This window comes from Antechinus flavipes, chromosome 5 (assembly GCF_016432865.1).
Source record: "Antechinus flavipes isolate AdamAnt ecotype Samford, QLD, Australia chromosome 5, AdamAnt_v2, whole genome shotgun sequence".
Classification (NCBI taxonomy): domain Eukaryota; kingdom Metazoa; phylum Chordata; class Mammalia; order Dasyuromorphia; family Dasyuridae; genus Antechinus; species Antechinus flavipes.
Window position 1 is genome coordinate 28,979,830 of NC_067402.1, and position 20,962 is coordinate 29,000,791.

A 20,962-nucleotide genomic window follows, 5' to 3' on the forward strand; every position below is an offset into this window, starting at 1 on the left:
AAAAACTTTTATAAGGAGGGTGAATTTCAGATTTAGTTCAAACAATTCCAGTTATGAATTTTCCCTCAACAAGCTGATGTTTTATACTTATTAATCTGCTAATCATCATCAGTCATCAGCACCTAAAGAAAAGCTCTTTGTAGCACCTTGATGAGAACCAGCTATAAGAATAAAAGAAATGAGTAAAGATAGATATTAAACCATCTTATCTAGTAAAGAAGCATTGGCCTTAGTTGGTTGAAATATTCTGCACATTATTTTTCAAGGCCTCTCTTCTCTAAGCACCTCCCTTAGACCCAACAGATGTCCCACAAAGGCCTCATTAGAAGAATTTCCTTATGGGCAGGCTTTTGTCAACTAACCAAACTACAAAAGTAGCTATGTGTCAACATATCTTTTATTAAGAGTTGCTGACTTTGCTTTCACAATGAGTCATTGAGAATATGGAAAGCGATATGAAGTCATACTAAAGAATCAACTCCAATGACATGCCATTTGGGAAACTTCGTTTTCTCTAGTCTGACCTTTACTTGTGAAAGACATCAAGGGACCATCTTAAACCATTAGAATTCAATGCTGGCAAAGTTCCAACACAACAGTGACCTTATAGCAAAATAAAAACAAATGTCCTGAAATAGACATCTTCAAACTACCAAGTCAGAAACACGAAAAAAAAATTCTATCATTATCACCCTCCCCAGTCCTCATGCCCCATTTCTCTGTATACTCCTATGTCATTCATCATTTCAAAATCATCACATTTTAGTTCATATAAGTAAATTATTATCTGAAAATCAAGTGCGTATGGTCACAGATCATCAGAATCAAACTCCATCACCTCCTAGAACTACTCATATTAAATCAAAACTAATAGCCAGAAAAAAAATTACACCAGGTAAAACATGAAAGTCTCCCCCATTTCCTATTCAACACAATATTTCCCAATTAATTAATTAATGATCAAACATAAAACACTTAACCACTGTTACCAAATCAATATTCTTTCATCATAGCAAAGAAATTGCTTAGAGCCTTATCACTCTCACCACTAAAAGATGATTCAAACTGTCATCTTGCAATTCTATTATCTTATTCTTATTACCTCGTCCTATTTTTAGCAACTTCTATCAACACAACCATCCTTGCAGAATATTCTATTGCTGCTCAGAAAACAATAGTTCCTGCAGCTTTTTTGCGTCAAAATGATGTTATCTAGTTAATTAGCTTGAGACCACAACAGATTGAACTTCTGATCACTTCAAATACATCTTCAGCATACGCTCCAAAATAAATAAAAATCCACTTCAACTTACCTGCAGTTCGGAGGAGGATCCAATGTAATTTCTGCAAGTTCTTTCTGAATTCTTTAAAAAACAACAAAGAAACTGGTATTAGACAAGTATTTCTCTTCATTAACATTTACCAAATTAATGAAAATGCCCATTTTCATTCATATTATTATAGAGAATTAAAGCTTAAAACTGTTAAAGTCAGTCCCCTTCTTCCCTCACCATCCCCATGTCTTTGGTGTTCAGAGTACTTCAATCTGATTCAATTACATGCCAGCCCGGTATCCGAGGCACCATGTGAAGAAGTGCTAGGGATACCAGCTCTTAGTAGAATAGGACTTATTTAAATGGAAATTCCTGCAAACTCGTTTTCCCTTTATACATCTTTTGTAATGCTTAAACATCAACTTTATAGAAGTCATTCTCTAGCAAACACAAGCCAGGGAAATTGCTGTCATTTATCTACAAGAGACCTTTACGCTGGACCACCAAGCAATTCAGCTTTGAGGTGAACCTTAGTCAAGAAACTTGACCCAAGGGTCCCAGCAAATCCATGACTGGCAGAGGCTCAATTGGACATTTTAAAGTTTCTATTTGAATGACTTCATTTCGATGGTGCAGACAAATCTGATCAAAATCAGAACCAAATAGTCTGAGCAAACCCCCTGGCCCCAGAAGCATGCCCTAAGTGTATCTCTGAGTCTTTCCAATATCTGAAAGTGCTGGGACCTAGAAGTTTATTCTGAGAAATCCTCACCGGTGCCCATTATATATGGAGGGAGAAGGGGACAGACTTTGCACATCTACATGAACTCTATTACAATTTCTCTCTTCCTCTGTGTCTATGTATCTATCTAATGATCTCTCACTTATCTCTCATCTACCTATATACACTGTAAAATCGCATCGGATAAAGTGGTTTGGGAAGGAAGTGAAACTGATGCATGTCAGTTTCCTTGCTTGCACCTCACCCTGCTTAAATAACGTGCTGACTCATGTGGCAGTTAGATGCTGAGGTTTGGTTTTCCTTTTAATCACTTCTCCCCTTGTTACCCAGGATGATTTGAAATGACTGTATGTACACATGGCAAGCGTTATGTGACGAGGAATAACAAAGTAAAGGAAAAACATCTCTGACAGCCGAGTCAATGCCTTTTGTGTACAATCTGGGCTAGAGAGCAAACAGATAAGTTTTTGGCCATTTTAAAAAATGGAAGCTTTTTCCATACAACACGCCAAGGCCCATTTTCCCTGGAAAGGTAAAATTCAGCCTTTTCCTTCTTTGTTCGGTATGCTAATTTGAAATACGTGCTTGCCAGTCAGTGCCTTTCCCCAATCACGTGCTCACCTCACTCACCTTGCCCTTTGACTCAAAAAGAAGACAACAAATAAAAACCCCATAAATCACTGCTCTTCTGTTTAACTCGGGGACACTGCTTTACTCTGTATCTCAGTTTCTTCATCTGTAAAATGGGGTTGGGATTTCTTCTATCCATAAATACTGCAACCGTGATATTTTGAAATGCAGAAACAAGTCATCATTTCCATTTGAAGAAGGAAGAAAAGGATGCGCCTGTATATGTGTGTGTTTCTTTTGTAGTTTGGAGAAATGGTTTTGAAAGTGAAAAAACAACAAAAACCATTTTTCTTTTGGGAGGTAAAAGATAAGGTAATGGAGAAGCCACCACTCCTTTTACCTCCAAGACAAAAATCAGTCTATGAAGGCTAAATCCTTGACACCCTAATTGTAAAATACTTCCATTTTGGTTGAATACTTCCTCCTCCTATGTTGAACTGTGACCACAAGCAGAGAAACTGTGTCCTTGGGGGCGTTCCTTGGCCCAGAGTGCCATAAGGCATTCACTAGGCTCAATTTAAGATAGTCAGGAACCCCTAGGAATCAGGATTGCTTTAGAACCCATAGGATTTTCTTGCCATTTCAGGTCAAATAGTGCAAAATTTTCAGAAAGCATCCAGAAAGTAGGCTGGAGAGATTTTCTTAGGTTTTACTAATTAATTCATAAATTCCTGAAGGGATTTTAAACTTTGTTTCCACTATTTATTTCCCCTCAGTGAGCCATCAAGACAAAAAGTGGGTTTTCTTTGGGAAAACAATGGCTTGCAGTCATGAAGCACAGTGTGACATTATAGAAAAAAAAAAAATCACTTGTTCTGAAGACGCAAGAGCCGTGTTGCAATCTCAGTTCCACTACTGAATACCTGAATGAAGATTCTCATCTATAAACTGGATAGTTTCTAAAGTTTCTTACTGTTCTAAATTAATGATGTGATTTTGAGAGAGAAAGTAATTTTGTGATTTTATTGGCATGGAAAATTCCAAGTATGAAGAGCTTTCTTTCTTTCTTTTTAATTCATAGAGAACAGTGAGAAATAAAGGTATAACTTTTTTCATCCCAATTCCCAGCTTTCTCTCCCCGGCAGATTCAAGGATCTATGGACCCCACAGCAGGAGGCTCCATCTTGTCAAATGGGACACCAAGAAGTCATGTGATTTGCCCATGTCAGACGCAAATCTCCAATTTAAATCTTCCAGACTCCAAGTTCTTCCTTCTAGCTTCTATACCACACTTCAATAGAAATGCCTCATAGAATCAGCATCTTTAGGTACCCAATATATCTCAATGCAAAAAAAAAAAAAAAAAAGAAAGAAATCTGGCAGCTTTAGATACCTAAGATTCCAGAGCAAATTTCTGAAACCTAAGTCATACTTTTAGACTCAAGAAAAAAAAGCCCTGAATTCCAGGAAAACAATGCTTGAAAATTTAAAAATAAATAAATAAATAAAAGGTAGTTCCTCCAATCCCTAATGAATAAGTTCCATTCCATCTCTCTTCTTTGATCCCTAGAAGTTCTAATAATTGGTTTAAATTTGGGCCTTTTACTGGGACATTTTCTGTAAAATGGGGATAACAATAGGTCCTATCTCAGAGGGTTGTTGTGAGGAGCAGACAAAACAGCGTAGGTAGAACACTTCAAAGTCCTGTGCTCCCCTAGGTAACTCAAATTGGGACAGATGCCACCTGGACTCTCAACTTCAAAATGATGACCACAGTAATATCACAAAAGCAATTCCAAGAATTCTACTTGCTGCCTGAACTACAGGATAAAATTAAGTCACAGGCTAAACTTGGCCTCTGAATCAGAGGTTTTCAACCCCTGAGATAAAATAATGCTCCAGATACCATTGTACACAAAGATACGAGATCAGAATATGATGAAACAGTTTGGATGACAATTCCTTCATGTTAAGGAACTCCCATTCAAATCTTGTCATTGCCGCCACTCCCAAGGTAGCCGTACACAGATCACCTCTCTTCTCTGGAGAATAAACTGTGCATTTGTACAACTGTTCTAAGGCCTTCATTGGAGGACCTAGAACCCTATGAATCATTCCAATTAAGTTGCTGGAGAGTTCCATGGAATCTCAGCCAGCACTGAAAGCTTAATTTAAACAGAGACCGAAGAAATAACTGCTTGTAACAGAAAAGAGACTCATAAACTTTGGAAGTCTCCTCTTTCTCCCCTTCCCTTCCCTATGTGAGCATTCTCACCTTCCCCACTTGAACCAATGATTTATCTTTTTGTTACTTTTTTCCTTTCCCATATTCTCTCCCTTAATTGGGCATAACACAGAATCAAGGTGTTTTTATTATTTGCCATGTTATTGAATAAGACGCAACAGACACAAGAATAATATAGAACTAAAAACTCTTTTTTGCTATTTAATAATGATACATAACATAGAACTGAAGGATGTTTATTATTTGCAACATTTACTGAATCGAGCAGCCTATGTTGCAGTAGATAGAGAGCTACCTCCCAGGCAGGATGATGTGCACTGATAGATATTGTACCTCTGACATAAGCCTGTGGAAGCAGCTTCTCATTGGCTCCAGCTAACACCTTCAGATTGTAAATTCAACTTTTTTGTCTTAGCTCTTAAGGGTTTTGTTGGTCCTGCTCTGAACCAGAGAGCCCTGGAGGTACCCAGGGTCCTGAAAGGTGATCAGTGATAGGGCAGGCTCCATCCACCATCCAAAACTGGCACTCAATCTAGAAACAGCAGGTTTTTATAAATACTTGCATTTTTAAAATTGCCAATCCATTCACTGACCTTCGTCTAAAGAGTTCTGAAAGAATTATTTTTATGGAAACTAACTTCCCCACCTCCCCTAGTCTCCAAAGAATCGGGTTATGGTACTCAGACTGATGAGAATGTTATAAATATGATGTTTATGAATGACTATTTGGCCAGAAACTGGAAACTGAATAGATGCCCATCAATTGGAGATTGGCTGAATAAATTGTGGTATATGAATATTATGGAATATTATTGTTCAGCAAGAAATGACCAACAGGATGATTTCAGAAAGGCCTGGAGAGACTTACATGAACTGATGCTGAGGGAAATGAGCAGGGCCATGAGATCATTATATACTTCAACAACAATACTGTATGATGATCAATTCTGATGGACCTGGCCATCTTCAGCAATTAGATAAACTAAATCAGTTCCAATGGAGCAGTAATGAACTGAACCAGCTACGCCCAGCAAAAGAACTCTGGGAGATGACTAAGAACCATTACATTGAATTCCCAATCCCTATATTTTTGCCTGCCTGCATTTTGGATTTCCTTCACGGGCTAATTGTACAATATTTCAGAGTCCGATTCTTTTTGTATAGCAAAATAACTGTTTGGTCATGTATACTTATTGTGTATCTAATTTATATTCTAATATATTTAACATCTACTGATCATCCTCCCATCTAGGGGACGGGGTGGGGGGAAGGAGGGGAAAAATTGTAACAAAAGGTTTGGCGATGTTGTAAATTACCCATACATATAACTTGTAAATAAAAAGCTGTGAAATAAAAAAAAAAAAAATGACTACTGATTTTTATTACCATTTCGTTTGATAATGAGACAAAGAGTACTAGAGAAGAATGTATCCTTCTTGGGAATGAAAGATATTGGCTAAAATTCTCCATCAGAATCTTATGGCCATGTCACTTAACTTGGATGAGACCAGTCTCCCCATCTGTAAAATGGGGATGCATAATGACTCACACCTCCTCCCACACAGGTGGCTGAGGGGAGCACTCTGTCTTGAAGTGTTATGGAAATGGGGGAAAGGGGTGTCTAATTGCATTCCCCTGAAAAAAGAGGTGTGCTTGGAGCACAGAAATCACAAGGGGCAATGAAAATCCCAGTGTGTCCTTGGAGTGATTAAAAAATAAATGGTCATGTTCACTGATCTCCAATATCTAATAAGTGTGACAGTTGTTGCTTTATAATTTTGCTTTTTAAAGGGTACCTAGTGAGCCCCCAGGGGCTTATGTGAAAAACCCCATTCAATCTAAGGTTCATTGATTAACAGATGTACTCTCTAATGGGCCAGGCTTGGGATACCTATCAAAATGAAACAAAACAAGCCCTGATGTCAAGATGCTTTACGGTCTCTTGGACAGGTGAAGACACGGGCACAACCGTGGGAAAAGCTCCAGGTGGAGGCTCCTTCTAGTTCTTGGGGAAGCTTCCCAGAGGAGGTGGCAGCTGCAGGGCTGAGGCAGAGCTCTGGAGACAAAGGCTGGGGGGTAGGGGTCCTCTGTCCCAGTCCCGGGCTGCTTTAAGCAGAAGCAGGCAGCCCAGAACCAAAGAGAGGCAGGGAGGCCGGACCAGGCTCAGACAGAACGCATCGGGGGCACAGGGAGAGAAGTCCGAAGCCAGGAGTGGGCTTTATGTGACAGGACGGGGAGCCCTGGAAAGTTTCTGAAGAGGGCAGCGATGTGGTCAGCGGGTAAAGCAGGCAGCCGGGTGGAGGAGGAGGGGAGCCGCTGGAAGTCTGGAGAACATGTTATTACTGTCCAGGCAAGAGGTAACAAAGCCATGGCCTAAGGAGGGGACATCAGAGGGGAAAGATGGGGTTGGGGGGGAGGGAGAACAAGGAAAGCAAGACCCAAGCAAACACTCTGCCACTGAACAGGAAGGCAGAAGGGAGGAGGGAGAGAAGACCCCAAATCAGGGTAAGGTCATGGGGGCAAGGGAGAGCCAGCACAGGCTGGAGGAGGGCAGGGAGAGGGCAGATAGTGAGCAGAGTTTGGGATGTGCTGAGATGAAGGCCAGGGCAAGGCCAGGAAGCCAGCGGGCTGCTGGAGATGCAAGGCCAGGGCCAGAGACCAGGGCTGGGAAGGCAGAGAGAGTCCAGAAAGCAGATAAGAGGGAGAGGTAGAGGACAGGAGGGAGGAGAAAAGAGGAGGGAAAGGGAAAGAAAAGGGAAGCAGAAGAGAGGAAGAGGAAGGAAAGAAAAGGAAAGGGGGAAAAGAAAGCAGGGAAAGGAAAAGGGAACAGGGAGAAGAGAAGGGATAGGAAAGGAAAGCAGAAGAGAGAAAGGAAAGAAAGAAAAGGGAAAGGTGAAAAGAAAGCAGAGAAAGAGAAAGGGAAGAGAAGGGGGAGGAGAGAGAAGGGAAAGGAAAAGAAAGGGGAAGGGGGAGAAGAGAGAAGGGGAAGGAAAAGGAAGATGAAGAAGAAGAGAGGAGGAGGAGGGACAGGAAAAAGAAGGGGAAGAAGAGACGAGGAGGAGGGATAGGAAAGGGAGAAGAGAGGAGAGTTCATGCACAGGCATTTGGGGGCTCCTGGTACTGGCTGCTTGGCACATAGAAGGCACTTTTTTGTGTAATTTCATTACTCCATTGGATGATTAAAACCACAGACAACTTAGACTTTGTTTAAATGTGGGGACGATTATCAGCAATATTCTGAATTCTAACTGTTCCAGCAGCACTTTAGGACCAGCCCTGTGATTTCACTGGCAGAAGGAGCTCCCGGTTGAAGAAGCTCCACAGCCTCCCAAAGCACATGAGTCCTAGATGTGCAGAGGCAACTTCAAGTCTGGGAGAAGTCCCTGAGGCGTGTTCAGACAGGTTCAGATTCAGAAGGTTCTCTTTCTATGTCGAGGCCAGATTTCCTGACTCAGAGGTCAGCTCATTGGTCTATACCATGCTATCCCTCATAGTCTTACTAGGTAATGTTTCCTGATGACTCAAATCCATGTTTAAATTTCATAAGAGGCTCAAACTATTTTTAATTTTTTGGTTTGCAAGGACACTACTCAATCCTCTTTTCAGTGAAAGCAAGTGAGAATATTACTACATTGCAAAGAAGCAGGTTGAGGGACTCTAGGATAACACAAGAACTTGTAAAGAAAAATAGGAATTAAATTTCATTCCTTCATTCTGTACTTAGGAGAAGAACTAATGAAAGTCGACCACTTGAACAAGGAACAAGTGATCCAGTGCTAGGAGTCAACAGTATGTTTTACCATTACCCCCATAAGTGAATTATAAATTGATTGTTCTGTAAATTTTACTCTTCTTGGAATATGTAATTGTAAGTGAGGCACACGGGGCAATAAGTCAAGAGATCTGGATTCTAATCTAAATGTACGCTGATTTTGCTTAACTGAGTTTTCTCTCCAACTAGCCACATGGCTTTGAATAAGGGAATTCAATTGCTTTGGACTTCGGCATCCCCTCTTGTAAATAAAGGAGCAGGAGGACATCTTTAAGCTACTGTCTAACTCTGTAACCCTATCTAGTTCATTTTAGTGTATGCTTCCATGCATATAAATATAACATGTCCTGTTATTACATGAAAATATTTTATAAGACTGGAAATGAGATTTTTTAAAAATTAATTTCACACTTATATAGTTATTAACAAAAAATATCACCTAAGTAATGGGCCCTCCAAAAAGTGAGTCAACAAAAGGAGAAAAACCAAAAGATGTGTGTTTCAAATATTTAGAAACCTAGAGAGCTATTTCTTTAAGTCAAAAGAATGTATTCCTTGGCTTGTCAAGGAACAAACTTTTATCACCTTTCCATGAACACATACTACCATAGGGATAGTTTCTGGCTAACAAAAAAGAATTGATAAATCAATCCTTTTTGTACCCAGAATGTAAATTCCTCCATTAAGCCCTTTTCAGTTAACTTGTGTTAGCTGGATCCTTGATGCCCTGGTCTCCACAAGCAGCAGTCTGGACTGCTCCATCAGGACCCTCAGAGAAGTGAGTCACTGCCTCTTCAGCTCTTCTGAGTCACCTTTACCTCCCAAGGATCAAACTTCTCTCCATCGAAAAGGTCATGCTACCAATCGTTCCTTAAAAGGTAGCAGAATGCCTGCTGTTTTCCATGACAGCAATTCAATTGTGTCTTAGAAGTGCAACCATGACATGTGGGGAGTTTCTCATTCTTGCCATGGAAGGGAAGGAAGGAAGCCTCTGAGATACTGCCCTCTCCTCTGGGGGAGGGACATTCAAAAAGTAACAATAATACACACTTCCACAGTGCCTTTCACCCGAAGATCCTGGACCACGGAGAGAACACTGAATGACCTCACAACACTCCTTTAAGTAGCCCTGGTTTGTTTAATTTAAATACCATATTTAAAAGAATACAGTAAGCAGAAGACTGATACAATTATCTAAATAAGTCATACCACTGGGATTTTTAAAATAAAATTAATTAGTTGGACCCAAGTCATCTTACTGTAGAAACAGCCCTGAAGAATGAATAAAGAGATGGTCTTGGTGCCTCCAATCAACCAGCAAAATATTTATTATCCACTCTACACCAAGCACTAGGGTACAAAGACAAAAAAGAAACAGCCTTGCCCTCCAGAAGCATATATTTTTATTAGTGGAGACAACAAGAACCCACGTCCCCAAGCCCTGAAAGCTAAAAGCTGTGTCCTGAGACTCTGGGGACACCCAGAGTAATGTCTCCAAAGTAGATGAAAACCAGATTAAGGTGATTTGGGGGGACAAACACTGGGAGATGGGATAGATCAGAAAAGGCTTCATGTATAGGTACCTCAGACACAGCCTTCAGAGCACCTCCCCAGGTAGGACTTAAGTGCCAAGTGAAAGGCTACTGCTACTTTAATGGAGGGAATTTTCACACTGGGAGTTTATGTAGCTCTTTTTATCTAGTCAACAAATGCATACTATGTGTCAGGCTCTTTGCTCTTGGGCAGGAATACAAAGAAAAACAGAAGACAGAGTCTAATCTCAAGAAGCTTACAGTTTAACTGGGAGAGAAGAGGAGGGGGATCCCAACTATGTATAAACAAAATACAGACAAGATAAATTGGGGCCCTTAAGTGGTATATGGATAGAATATCAGCCCTGGAAACAGGAAGAGTCATCTTCCTGAGTCCAAATGTGACCTCAGACACTTACGACCTGGGACCCTGCTTGCCTCAGTTGCCTCATCTGTAAAATGAGCTGGAGAAGAGAATGGTTACCCCCGCCAGCATCTCTCCATTAAAACCCCCAAAGAGAGTCATGAAGACTCGGCCATGACTGAGGTGACAGAACAACAAATGGGAAATGATCCCTGAGGGAAGAGGGAGCAGCAGCAAGTGGAGGGGCACATGTGTGCTCTTCTCAGGCACCTCCTCAGACTGTTAGGTCTGCTTGGAGACATGCCAGGGAGACAGCGAAAGAGCAGGTGTGAAGGTGATGGCTGGAGGCACGCAGCGGGCACTTGTGACCAACAGCTCGAGTGCCCTGTGGCCCATCGTCCTGACTGAAGACCCCCAGCCCGGCCTCCCTCCCCCGGCTATGCAGAGGGAAGCTCTTGGGCATTCTGCGAGTCTGATCCCCACTTTGGCTGGGGCAGACTGAAACTCCGCTGGGTGTCAGAACCTGCCCAATTCCATCTGGACCAGATCACAGCTCTCCTCTTCCCCCCCGTCAATAACAACTCTCGCTGACAGCTGTTTTCCAGTTTAGAAGCACTTTCTGGGGATGTGCCTAAGGTGTTTGGGCACTGGACAGTGAAGGTCAGGAAGCCGTCCAAAAGGGACTTTTCTGGGGACACCACAAATGCATTTCTGAGCCTGCCCTTGAACCTCAAGCCTCCCAGCTGCAGGTCCCGCCCCCATCAGCCCGCCAAACTGTTTCTCTTGCACTGCAGTTCCTTTGAACTTCATCACTTAGGGTTTGTGTGTGTGAATGAATTTTCCTGAAGATGGCACCCATCCAAAAGTGGATCTCAGGGAAAGGTAGAGGCCCAAGCAGACAAAATTTCAAAGAGGGAAGACAGACTCCATATTGGAACAGAGGATCCTAAATCATCCATTCTCTCATCAAAATTTGATCTGGTTTTAACTGAGATCAGCCAGCCACTTTCACAGTCTTATATAAGATACAATCAAACATCCTGAAGCTAACAAAATCTGATGAGGATCAACATGTGTTTTCCTTTGTTTACAAAGACGCTACCTTCTCGTGGGGCTGGCAAGGACTGCACTCTGAGGAGCTTTCCCACTACGGATGATGCAATGAGCCATTCAGAGTCTAGGCCATCATCCCCCATCTAAGAGCTTTGCAAACCTTTAAAGCTCTAGACATGGTATCCCATGGGTCTTAGTGCCGTTATTAGCTTTAATAGCTTTCAACTGCACTGAGACTTTTGGGACATCCTGTATAAATGCATGGATGGATGGAGGAATGGATGACAGCTAGATATTACAGTGAAAATAACCAGGCTCTGGATCAGAAACATGTGAATTAGAAGCTGGTCTCAGACGTCAGCTGTGTGACCCTGCACAAGTTGTTTTAACCTCCTACCCCCAGTTTTCTCATCTTTAAAAAGGGGATAATAATAACAATTGCCTCACAGGTTCATTTTATGACTCAAATGAGATAATATAAAAACTTTAAAATCCTATGTCAGTTATGAATCTACAAATTCCTTCACAACAGAGAAGCTCTGAATTGGAGAGAGCTCAGAGATCAGAATCCCACGAGTACCCGGCTAAGAATTGCCACTAAAACATCCACAAGTCACCAGCCTGCCTCATCTCTTGATAGGGAATGATTACGTCACAAAACAAACACTCCTCACCTACCAGCATCCCACTAGATTATAACACAAATCTAGAATTTAACTCAGATCGGAGAGAATGACAAACACTATATAATCTCCCTTTGTGAACATTATTGTTCGACTGTCAAAGTGATAACTATTAAGTAGCTCATTAAGTAGGGAAGAGGGAAAACCATCTCACATAAAAAAATTAATTCTAAAACTTAGCATCAAAAAGAAAACAGTTCTAGCCCCACATGTGATTGGCTGTTTGACAAAATGCCCCTTTGCCTACAACAAAATTGAATCTGGGAAAGTTTGCACTCAGACAACTTGAAAAACCTCAAGTGACTTGATTCCCAATTCAAGTATTAAATTAAAACAGAGACGATGTCAGTGAGTAGTGATTCCTTTCCATCTTAAAAGGAGATTTTTCTGGAAATATGAATGGATCATTTCACATTACACTTGTGTCTCTATCTCCAAATCACCAATCAGTTCAGTCAGTTCAGTGAAAAATGGAAAGCAGCTGGTTGAGCTAACTAGTTCAGGCAAAACAATAGAACCAATTGGAAAAGAGAAGTAGAAGTCTCAATTAGGATCTCTCTCCATAGCTATTTGCAAATAAAAAAGACCAACAGAGCCACATCAAGAGAGAAGAAGATGAAACTTCATGCAAAATACTTCTAAGAGAAACCATGTTTTTCCAATGAAGAGCAAAAAAGGCAGGATAAAAACAGAACTGTAATCTTCCTCTTTTTTCTAACTCTAAAAAGATAATTAATTTATACTAGCAATAAGATACAATGCTCCCACTTTAATAATTTTGGTATCAAAGTTTACCTTAAAATATTTTTTCTCAGTAATTCCTCTGAAAATTGATTTTCCAGCAAAATTTTAACACATTCAAATATGCTCCCTCTGCCACTGTGATAACACATCTCAAACAACTCATTTGTGCTACTCATTCATTCGATAATTATGGAATTATCTATTTAATCTATCAAATATTCTTTCTCAGATCTTGGGGAAGGCTCATGACACTAGATGATGAGGCTATAAAGAGGAAACCAAAATATTCTCCTTCTTGGTGGAGCTTAGTCCTGTATACAAGGCATTGCTCTCATATTGTTATCAGAGAAATCGAAATCCAGAATCTCAGTGTATATATAGCTAATCAATACTATCAAGTTTCTAGGAACAACTATACTACAACTCACCTTAAAATTTATACTTCACACACACATATAAAGATTATCACTGTGAACTCAAGTATTCCAACTGATGGAAATTACTGTCACTTGAGAAATTTTGCAGTTGAGTCCACATGAAGTAGAAAAGATTTATTAATTTAATCAAATAAAATCACCACCAGTAATGTTGAAAAGTTGTCTAATTTTCACAAAACTAAGACTTCCTAATGGCATAGTACTGGACTTCTCCTAAAGCAAGCTTGTCATAAGAGAATCTCAAGAGCACAGCACTCTAGGACAGTTTCAAAAACTTGCAGTGCTCTATTAGAATTAGATCCCATGAAATACTTATCCCATTCAATCCTACTTAGATCAAAGGAATGAGGGGGGAAAAAACCCACAATTCTCCATCAAAATAAAGGGTGATAAAAGCTGGGCTTGAGGAGGAAATCACTGAATTGATTTCCTTTCTTTAAAAATTCATTATAAAAGAGACCTATAGATACTTTCATAGCTAAGTAACCCACAGACCACTTGAAAGATCACTCCCAAACCAAGACTGCAAAAATGTAAAACTCATCTTGCCATCAGGATGATTTCCTGTTCCAGAAAATCAAATAGATTTTCTTGGGCTCTAATATGCCTATCTCCATAAAGATCTGAGCAGTTGCCAGGGTGGAGGACAGAGATAACTAATGTGTATATATGGGAATAGGCGATGGGGAGGGCATCTATGGTCAAATTTCTTTTGTGGATTTTATCCTGTAAACACACCACTTGTTAAGAATGTAAAATTCATCCCTTTTGTATAGAGCTTGCAAATATAGAAGAAAATTCCACATACTTAAACAAGACAAAAAAAAAAAAAGTAAAAAATTGCATTTTACTTTTAAGATTAATAATTTGATTTCTCTCAATATTCCAGACAGCCTAAAATCTGAAAATTAAATAAGAATAACAATGAGCTCAAGATAGACTTAGTCATTTTACCTTTCATGTCTTTTTCTGAGAACCAGTTTCTATAAAGCACTACTGATTGATACTGGCAGGAAAGCAATATCAAAGGTGATTCCTTCTGAATGCTGAGTCTAAGCACATGCCAATTGCGACCGAGTGATTGATGTGGAAGAATAAGATCACTCAAACACCTACTGTCCAGGTCTATATTTCTCCCAGGGGAGGAAGAAGGCAGTATAAAGAACGACCCCCTGCCTAATGTAATGAAACCAAGATACGTACTTTGGCATTTCTGGCTTGACCAACAGGAAGTAGGAAATAACAGTCCATTTGATAGTGCAACCATTTCCTACTTTCTACCATGCCATGTTACTGAATAGTAGGAAATATTTATGGTTAGGTCATTATAAATCAAACTGACAGGTTTCAACATTGTTGGTCTTAAGAACACACCACTGTGAATATTTATAAATTTACCAAACTCAAACTAGTGTTGAGTACACCAAATATTATGTGTTAGGTGGGAAAAAAAAGTCTCTCACCCTCATTTAAAAAAAAAAAAAAAACTCTTTAAGCTTTTGGTTAAAAAACCAGTCTCTCCTTAGGGCCCGTATAGTCACTGGGTTCATACTCAGAAAACATGAATTTTTAAATTCAACTGCATTTGGCATTCCCCTGTTCTGGCTCATGCGATGTAAGTGACAACAAGCATGGTACCTTTTTGCACTGGTTGACAGTTTCGCAGCGGTCTTGCTAGAGATCTTGCCTTCCTTTTTCTTGGGTTGAACTTGCTCTCTCTCTTGCTCCTGCTGCACCCCTTCACGCTGATCTCCATCAGAACTGCCTCCACTAGTACTGGGGCTGTCATCAACTCTTTGCCCTTCGGTGGACATATTAGACGCTGCATTGAAGACCCAAAACAAGTGAATTAGTTTTTTCTTAAAGTAGAAAGGAACACACATATGGTGGAATGGGGTTCTTCCTCTTCCTCTCAAATCTCAAGCATTTGGTCGAGATTTATAATACTGTATTTTTGTATTTGTAATACATTTGCATTACAATTTTGTAATACAATTGTATTACAATTATAATCAAATATACAAATACAATTTGTAAGTATAATATTTGTAATACTGTAATACTGCATCAAGTAGTATTACAATAGGGATTGGGCAAGAGAACTAACTGGTGAGGAACCTCCTTTTAGTCATGGAACTTATTAAGGAAATGCCAAGAGCACTGGGATGAAGAGATCTGCCAGTCTTCATACAGCCAGTAGGCGTCCAAGCCCAAATGTAAAACTAGGGCTTCTGATTTATTACCACCAATAAATCCAAGAAGGGGAAAAAAGAGATACTGAAAACAAGAGGTAGAACCTAAAAGGAATTAAGGGAGAGAGGAGTAGTTCTCCTAACTAGAGTGTAGATGATACCTAGTGGCAGTATGGCATTGCAGACTGAGAAGTGAATTTGGGATTAGGCGAAATTGAGGTTCAAATCCAGTATGTCTATCTAAAGACAAATTTCCCACCAGCACTCCCAGAGGCTGAAGAGGACAGATCTGATGAATCACTAGAAAATCCTTTTTACAAAAGTAGGCCCTATAAGACAGCTCTGCAAGTCACTGGAAGGGAACTCTCACTGTCTCTGTACCTCTTCCATGAATAGAGAACATCAGTCTCCCCAGCTGTGACATGTTTTATGAGCACTAAAGTCACTTAATAGAATACTGAAATTTTATATCAGTATGTTTCATGTCTAGCTCTAGCATAGCTACCATATTTCTTGGGTTTTTTCCCCAGTTTTTTTACTTTAACCATAAGCCTTAGATTTAGCATTGATTTTCTTAAACTTATTTCCTTCCTTTAAAATTAATCAGATGTGTATACAAAAGAGCACATGAGTATGTATATATCTATATATCTATATAATAACCAGACTTTCTTGTTTAGGATGTGGCAGTAACTAAAGCTAGCTGTGTTTTTAGCAATGTGATACAAGACTATTTTCTACCATTTATGACAGAAGCTGTGTGCGGTAAGACATAAACAGGGAAATCCTCAATTGAAGACAATTCTTCCTGAGACTTTTTTTGCTGACGCTACTTTAGCTGCACCAACTATACCTAAAGTTGGATTTCTAATTCAAATATAAATGACAACCATAACATTTATGTAGTTCTTTGAGGTACTCCAAAGTATTTGCTATATCCAGTGCAACCTCTTGATGTTACAAATGAGGAGAATGAGGACTGGTGAGAGCAGGTAACTTTCTCAGTCACAGGCAATAAATAGTAGGGGTAAGATTTAAATGTAAGTCCTTGGATTCCCAAGTTAGCTCACTCTTCATTATCCCCAGATCCTCCTTTTCCATTGGTTTTGATAAAGAGTCTTCTCAATAAATATTCACATAGAAAATGTAAAACTCGGTATTAAAAAAAAAAGGTTAAAAACTGTTTTTACATGCAATCAGGAAGAAATAAAATGTTAAATATATTTTTAAAAGAAAAAATGAATATTCACATATAAATGTCTGCAGAGTAAGTCTACAGGGTCATGATAAGAGAACAGCCCACAATTTGAATCCAACAGTATGTATACAAGATTTTAACGTTTGCAAATCACTATCCATATGTTATCTCATTTGACAGAAACTTGCACCCACGGATCCAGACAAAGATAGAGAAAACAAAAAGAAATTAGTGTGGCAAGACAGAAGCTAAACATACCTTAAACATTTTTCAGACTAACGTAGACATTTTAAAAATAAACTTTCATAATGAGGATGAAAAATGTGCTTGAGGACTGTATAGTTGGAAGACACATTATTTTGTCAAAATCTCAAACTGCCAATGGGTGTGAACTCCTCTGACCATCCTGCCACTTTTTGATGTAAACAAATACTTAAAACACTACGTCTCCTTTCCAAATATGAGAATAAAAGGATTTGTTTCTGACTATGTTTTTGGAATTCTTGATTAGGAAAAAAAACATCATGGGAAAAGCTGCCTGCCTTTCCCCAGTGAAGTTAATTTCTAAAAAGAGAAAGTACTTTTTAGAACAGCTTTCATTAGATTTAAATGTAGAAAAGGGGTGCTTTGTTGAATCTCCAAAATAAAAATCAACCCCAAATTCCTAAATTTAAAAACTCAAATCCCCCAAATCCTCTCCTTGGGAATTAGGATTTTGAAAAAAAAAATTCACATTTTTACCAAGACAAAGTCCTAGGTATTAGACCAGTTTTTTAACCTAGAAAGATAAACAAACCCCAAGGCTATGAACGAAGAGTTCCCTTACAATAGCAGTTTGAAATCGGTTACAATTATCAGATGGGTATTTTTGCTTTTATAGCCATCCCAGCTTCATTTACCCTCAGAAGCAAAATATGATGTACTATTTCTAAACAACAGAGAATCGTGGTATGTTATGAAAGTTTGTATACTGACCTTTCCTGAACATATTTACTTTAAAAAACTCACAAACTGTTCAAGTTTACAAAACATGCTGTATTCAACTAAATCCTGAAATTAGCAAGATATTTTTAATGAAGTCCACATGTTCACTGAATATCAAGTGCAAGGATTCTGGTGTAAATATTACTTCCAACTTTAAAAAATATATATCACCTTCACTCCATGAGGCCAGGTTACCATCCAAGAGATAAATGTTCTGAACAGTAGCCCACAGTGTGTAATTATAATAACAAATCACACCAGCTTTAAAAAAAAACAACAGGAAAATGCTTAGTTTATTATTTAATGGCTACCTGTTTTCTTTACTGTTTGTGTTTTTCCCCTTCTGCCCTTTTCAAAAACAAAGGTTTAGTCCATTTCGAACACTGTACACAAAATCTACCATAATCCAAATACAGGCAAAACTACAAGGGGATACTGAATTCAAGAGAAACACTTGTCAAACACTTCCAAAGTGCCAGATTCTAGGGAAGGAAAGATCAAAGGAGAACAATTGATTACCTTTGAGGGGCTTACATTCTACATGTAGAAAGAGAGAGAAATTTTTTAAAGAATGTGATTTGAGGAGGGAGAAAATACTAAATAAATATATATATATGTATATATGTGTGTGTGTATATAGATATATACATATATGTATATATCTATATACACACACACACACATGGAAAATGAGGTACTTGATCTTGCATTTCCCAAAAAAATAAGAGAAATTATTTAAAACAAAAACAGAGCAGGTCTATTACATAAACATACATTAGATGGGTAGAAGGTATGATGAACATAAGAATAAGTGGAGAGATGATGCAGAATGGCTGAGATTTCATGAAAACTTTGATACATGATATCGAATCAACACTAATCCACACAAAACTGCTAAGAACCAAGAAGTTTCCATGGCATCTAGGTCAAGAAGCATATTATGACCTCGAAGGTCTTGGGTGAATTATTAGACATTTAGAACATCCCAGTAAAAAAAGCTACACATAAGAACCTCTGGAAGACTTAACCTTTGTCCATGACATGAAATAATTTGAAGCTCAGCCTTAAGCAGTACTGTTCTTTACATTTTTGAGTAAACATATGATGAGGCACCTCATTAAAAAAAGAAAAAAAAAACTACATAGAAAGATGAATCCTGGAAACATGCAAATGGGTCCAGCAGGGAGAGTGCCTGGGATCACGTCTCTCTCTGCCTCCTCTCTCCCTCCCTTCCTGTTTCTCTCTCTGTCTCCTCTCTTTCTCTCCCTCTGTCTCTCTCCTCTCTCCCTCCCTCTTTCTCTCTCCCTCTTTCTGTCTCCTCCCTTCCTCTTTCTCTCTCCTCTCTCTCTTGCTTCCTTCCTCTCTTTCCATCTCTCTCCTCCCTCTGTCTCTTGCTCTTCTCCCTCTCTTCCTCTGTCTCTCCTCTCTTCCTTCCTTTCTGTCCATCTCTCCTCCCTTTCTCCATCACTCTTTCTTCTCTCTCTCTCTCTCTCTCTCTCTCTCTCTCTCTCTCTCTCTCTCTCTCTCTCTCTCTCTCTCTCTCTCTTCCCCCCCCTTCTCCCTCTCCCTTTCCCTCTCCCTCTCCTTCCCTCCCTCCTTCTCTCTCTCCCTCCCTCTCTTCCCCTCTCTCTGTCTCTCTCCTCCCTCTCTCTCTCCTCTCTGGGCCCTAATTTCCTAAAGAGAAGCTGAATTAGACATTCCTCGTTGATTCAGCAAAGAAGCAATACTCCATCTTCATTAGAAAAGGTAAAGGATCAAAACACTGCTGGGGGAGGGGGGGTCCCCAGCACTGAACAAACCCCGGTTTCCGAGCAGGCCGATGGAAGCTGTGGAGAAGAAGCCGGAGGAACAAAAATGTGCCGTCTGCCACGGCTCCAAAGTGTGACAAGCACCAGGCAGCACAAAAGAGCGATCTCCAGCCCACAGTCCACACCGAGACACACGTACACCAGCCACCAGGTCTTTTCCTGCCTGGCAAACGGGTGTGTGTTGGGGGGCGGGGGGAGGGAGGAGATGGAAGGGAACCAGAGAAGTCACATGTCAGCGAGAAGATACAATGTGCAATCATTTTGCAATTAGAGAAAATCGCGAAAGATTAAACTGGACACTTTTCAACCTGACATTGCCGCTGTACTTTCCTAGACTTAGTTGCCAGAGCTCGGGAGAGAGAGGAAGGGGAGGGAGGCGGGCGGGGAGGGGGCAGGGAGGCTGGAGAAGGATGGCTAAGGGAGAACGAGGGCTGGGCAGGCGATGGGGAGGAGAAGGGGTCGGCTGGGGGGGGGATGGAAAAGAGGGGGAGGGTCAGGGGAGGACAGGAGGGGCTGCTGCGGGAGTGGGAGGAGGAGGAAGAAAGTAGGAGAAGATGGGAAAGAGATGGGGGAGGAAAATGGGGCCAGGAGCCAGGAGCCAGGAGTGAGGGGGTGGCAGAGGAGAGGAGAGGAGACAGCCGGGGAATGGGAGGGGAGAAACCGGGCGAGGAGAGGCAGGGGAGGGAGGGGCGTGGGGGAGGGGAGGGCAGGGCAGGGGGCTGCCCCCCCCCCCCAGCCCCGAGCGGCGACCGCCGGGGCTCGGTCGTTACCTGGGCCGGGGGGCAGTGCGCGCAGGTCGCTGTCTTGTGCTGATCCCCGCGGGCGAGGAGGACGAGGAGGAGGAGGACGAGGAGGACGAGGAGGCGGGGTGTCCGCCAGCCGCGGACTTACGAAGAGCCGGACCCCAGTGCCCAGCTGCGCTCCCTCGCGCACCCTCGCTCCTCCCTCGCTCGCTCTAGCCCCGCTCTGGCTCCCGCGGCTCCCGCGTCCTTCCACTCAGGCTCGGGCTCCGGCTCCTGCCGCCCCGGACTCTGGGAAAAGTGAATCCACCAGCACCTCGCGGACCGCGCCGCCTCCGCCCGCGCCCGCGCCCGCGCCGCCGACGGCTCAGGCACCCAGCCGTGCGCGCGCCCCACGTCCCCGAAGCTGCTCCCTCCCCGCCCCTCCCTCGCGGGCCGGGCGCGCGCTCGAGCCAGGGGGCGGGGGCAACCCCGGGAGGCGCGCGCCCGCCCGCGGGCACGAGGCTCCTCCCTCCCGGCCAGGGGGCGGGGGCAGCGTGGGGTGGGGGGGGTGGGGGGAAGAGAAAGCAAGAAAAAGTAAAGTGACAGCTGAGCCCAGCGCGCCGAGGGGGGAGGGGAGGCCGG

The 20,962-nt window shown here is 41.4% G+C and overlaps 1 protein-coding gene across 2 annotated transcripts in view; it reads right to left on the minus strand.

Annotated features, from left to right (window-relative positions):
• The window catches only part of LOC127564656 (ubiquitin-conjugating enzyme E2 E2), a 331,735-nt gene extending 311,043 nt beyond the window's left edge, over window positions 1-20,692 (minus strand). Inside the window, exons 1-3 of one of the 2 annotated variants that reach the window (XM_052001374.1) lie at window positions 20,369-20,692; window positions 15,055-15,238; window positions 1,314-1,364 (exon numbers count right to left, since the gene is read on the minus strand). In XM_052001374.1, the coding sequence (XP_051857334.1) occupies window positions 1,314-1,364; window positions 15,055-15,230 (227 nt within the window). In that variant the 5' untranslated portion in view covers window positions 15,231-15,238; window positions 20,369-20,692. Of the gene's footprint in view, window positions 1-1,313; window positions 1,365-15,054; window positions 15,239-19,589; window positions 19,693-20,368 lie in introns of those variants that run through there. The other variant, XM_052001375.1, reaches the window with a different exon arrangement.
• Window positions 20,693-20,962: the final 270 nt, after the last annotated feature.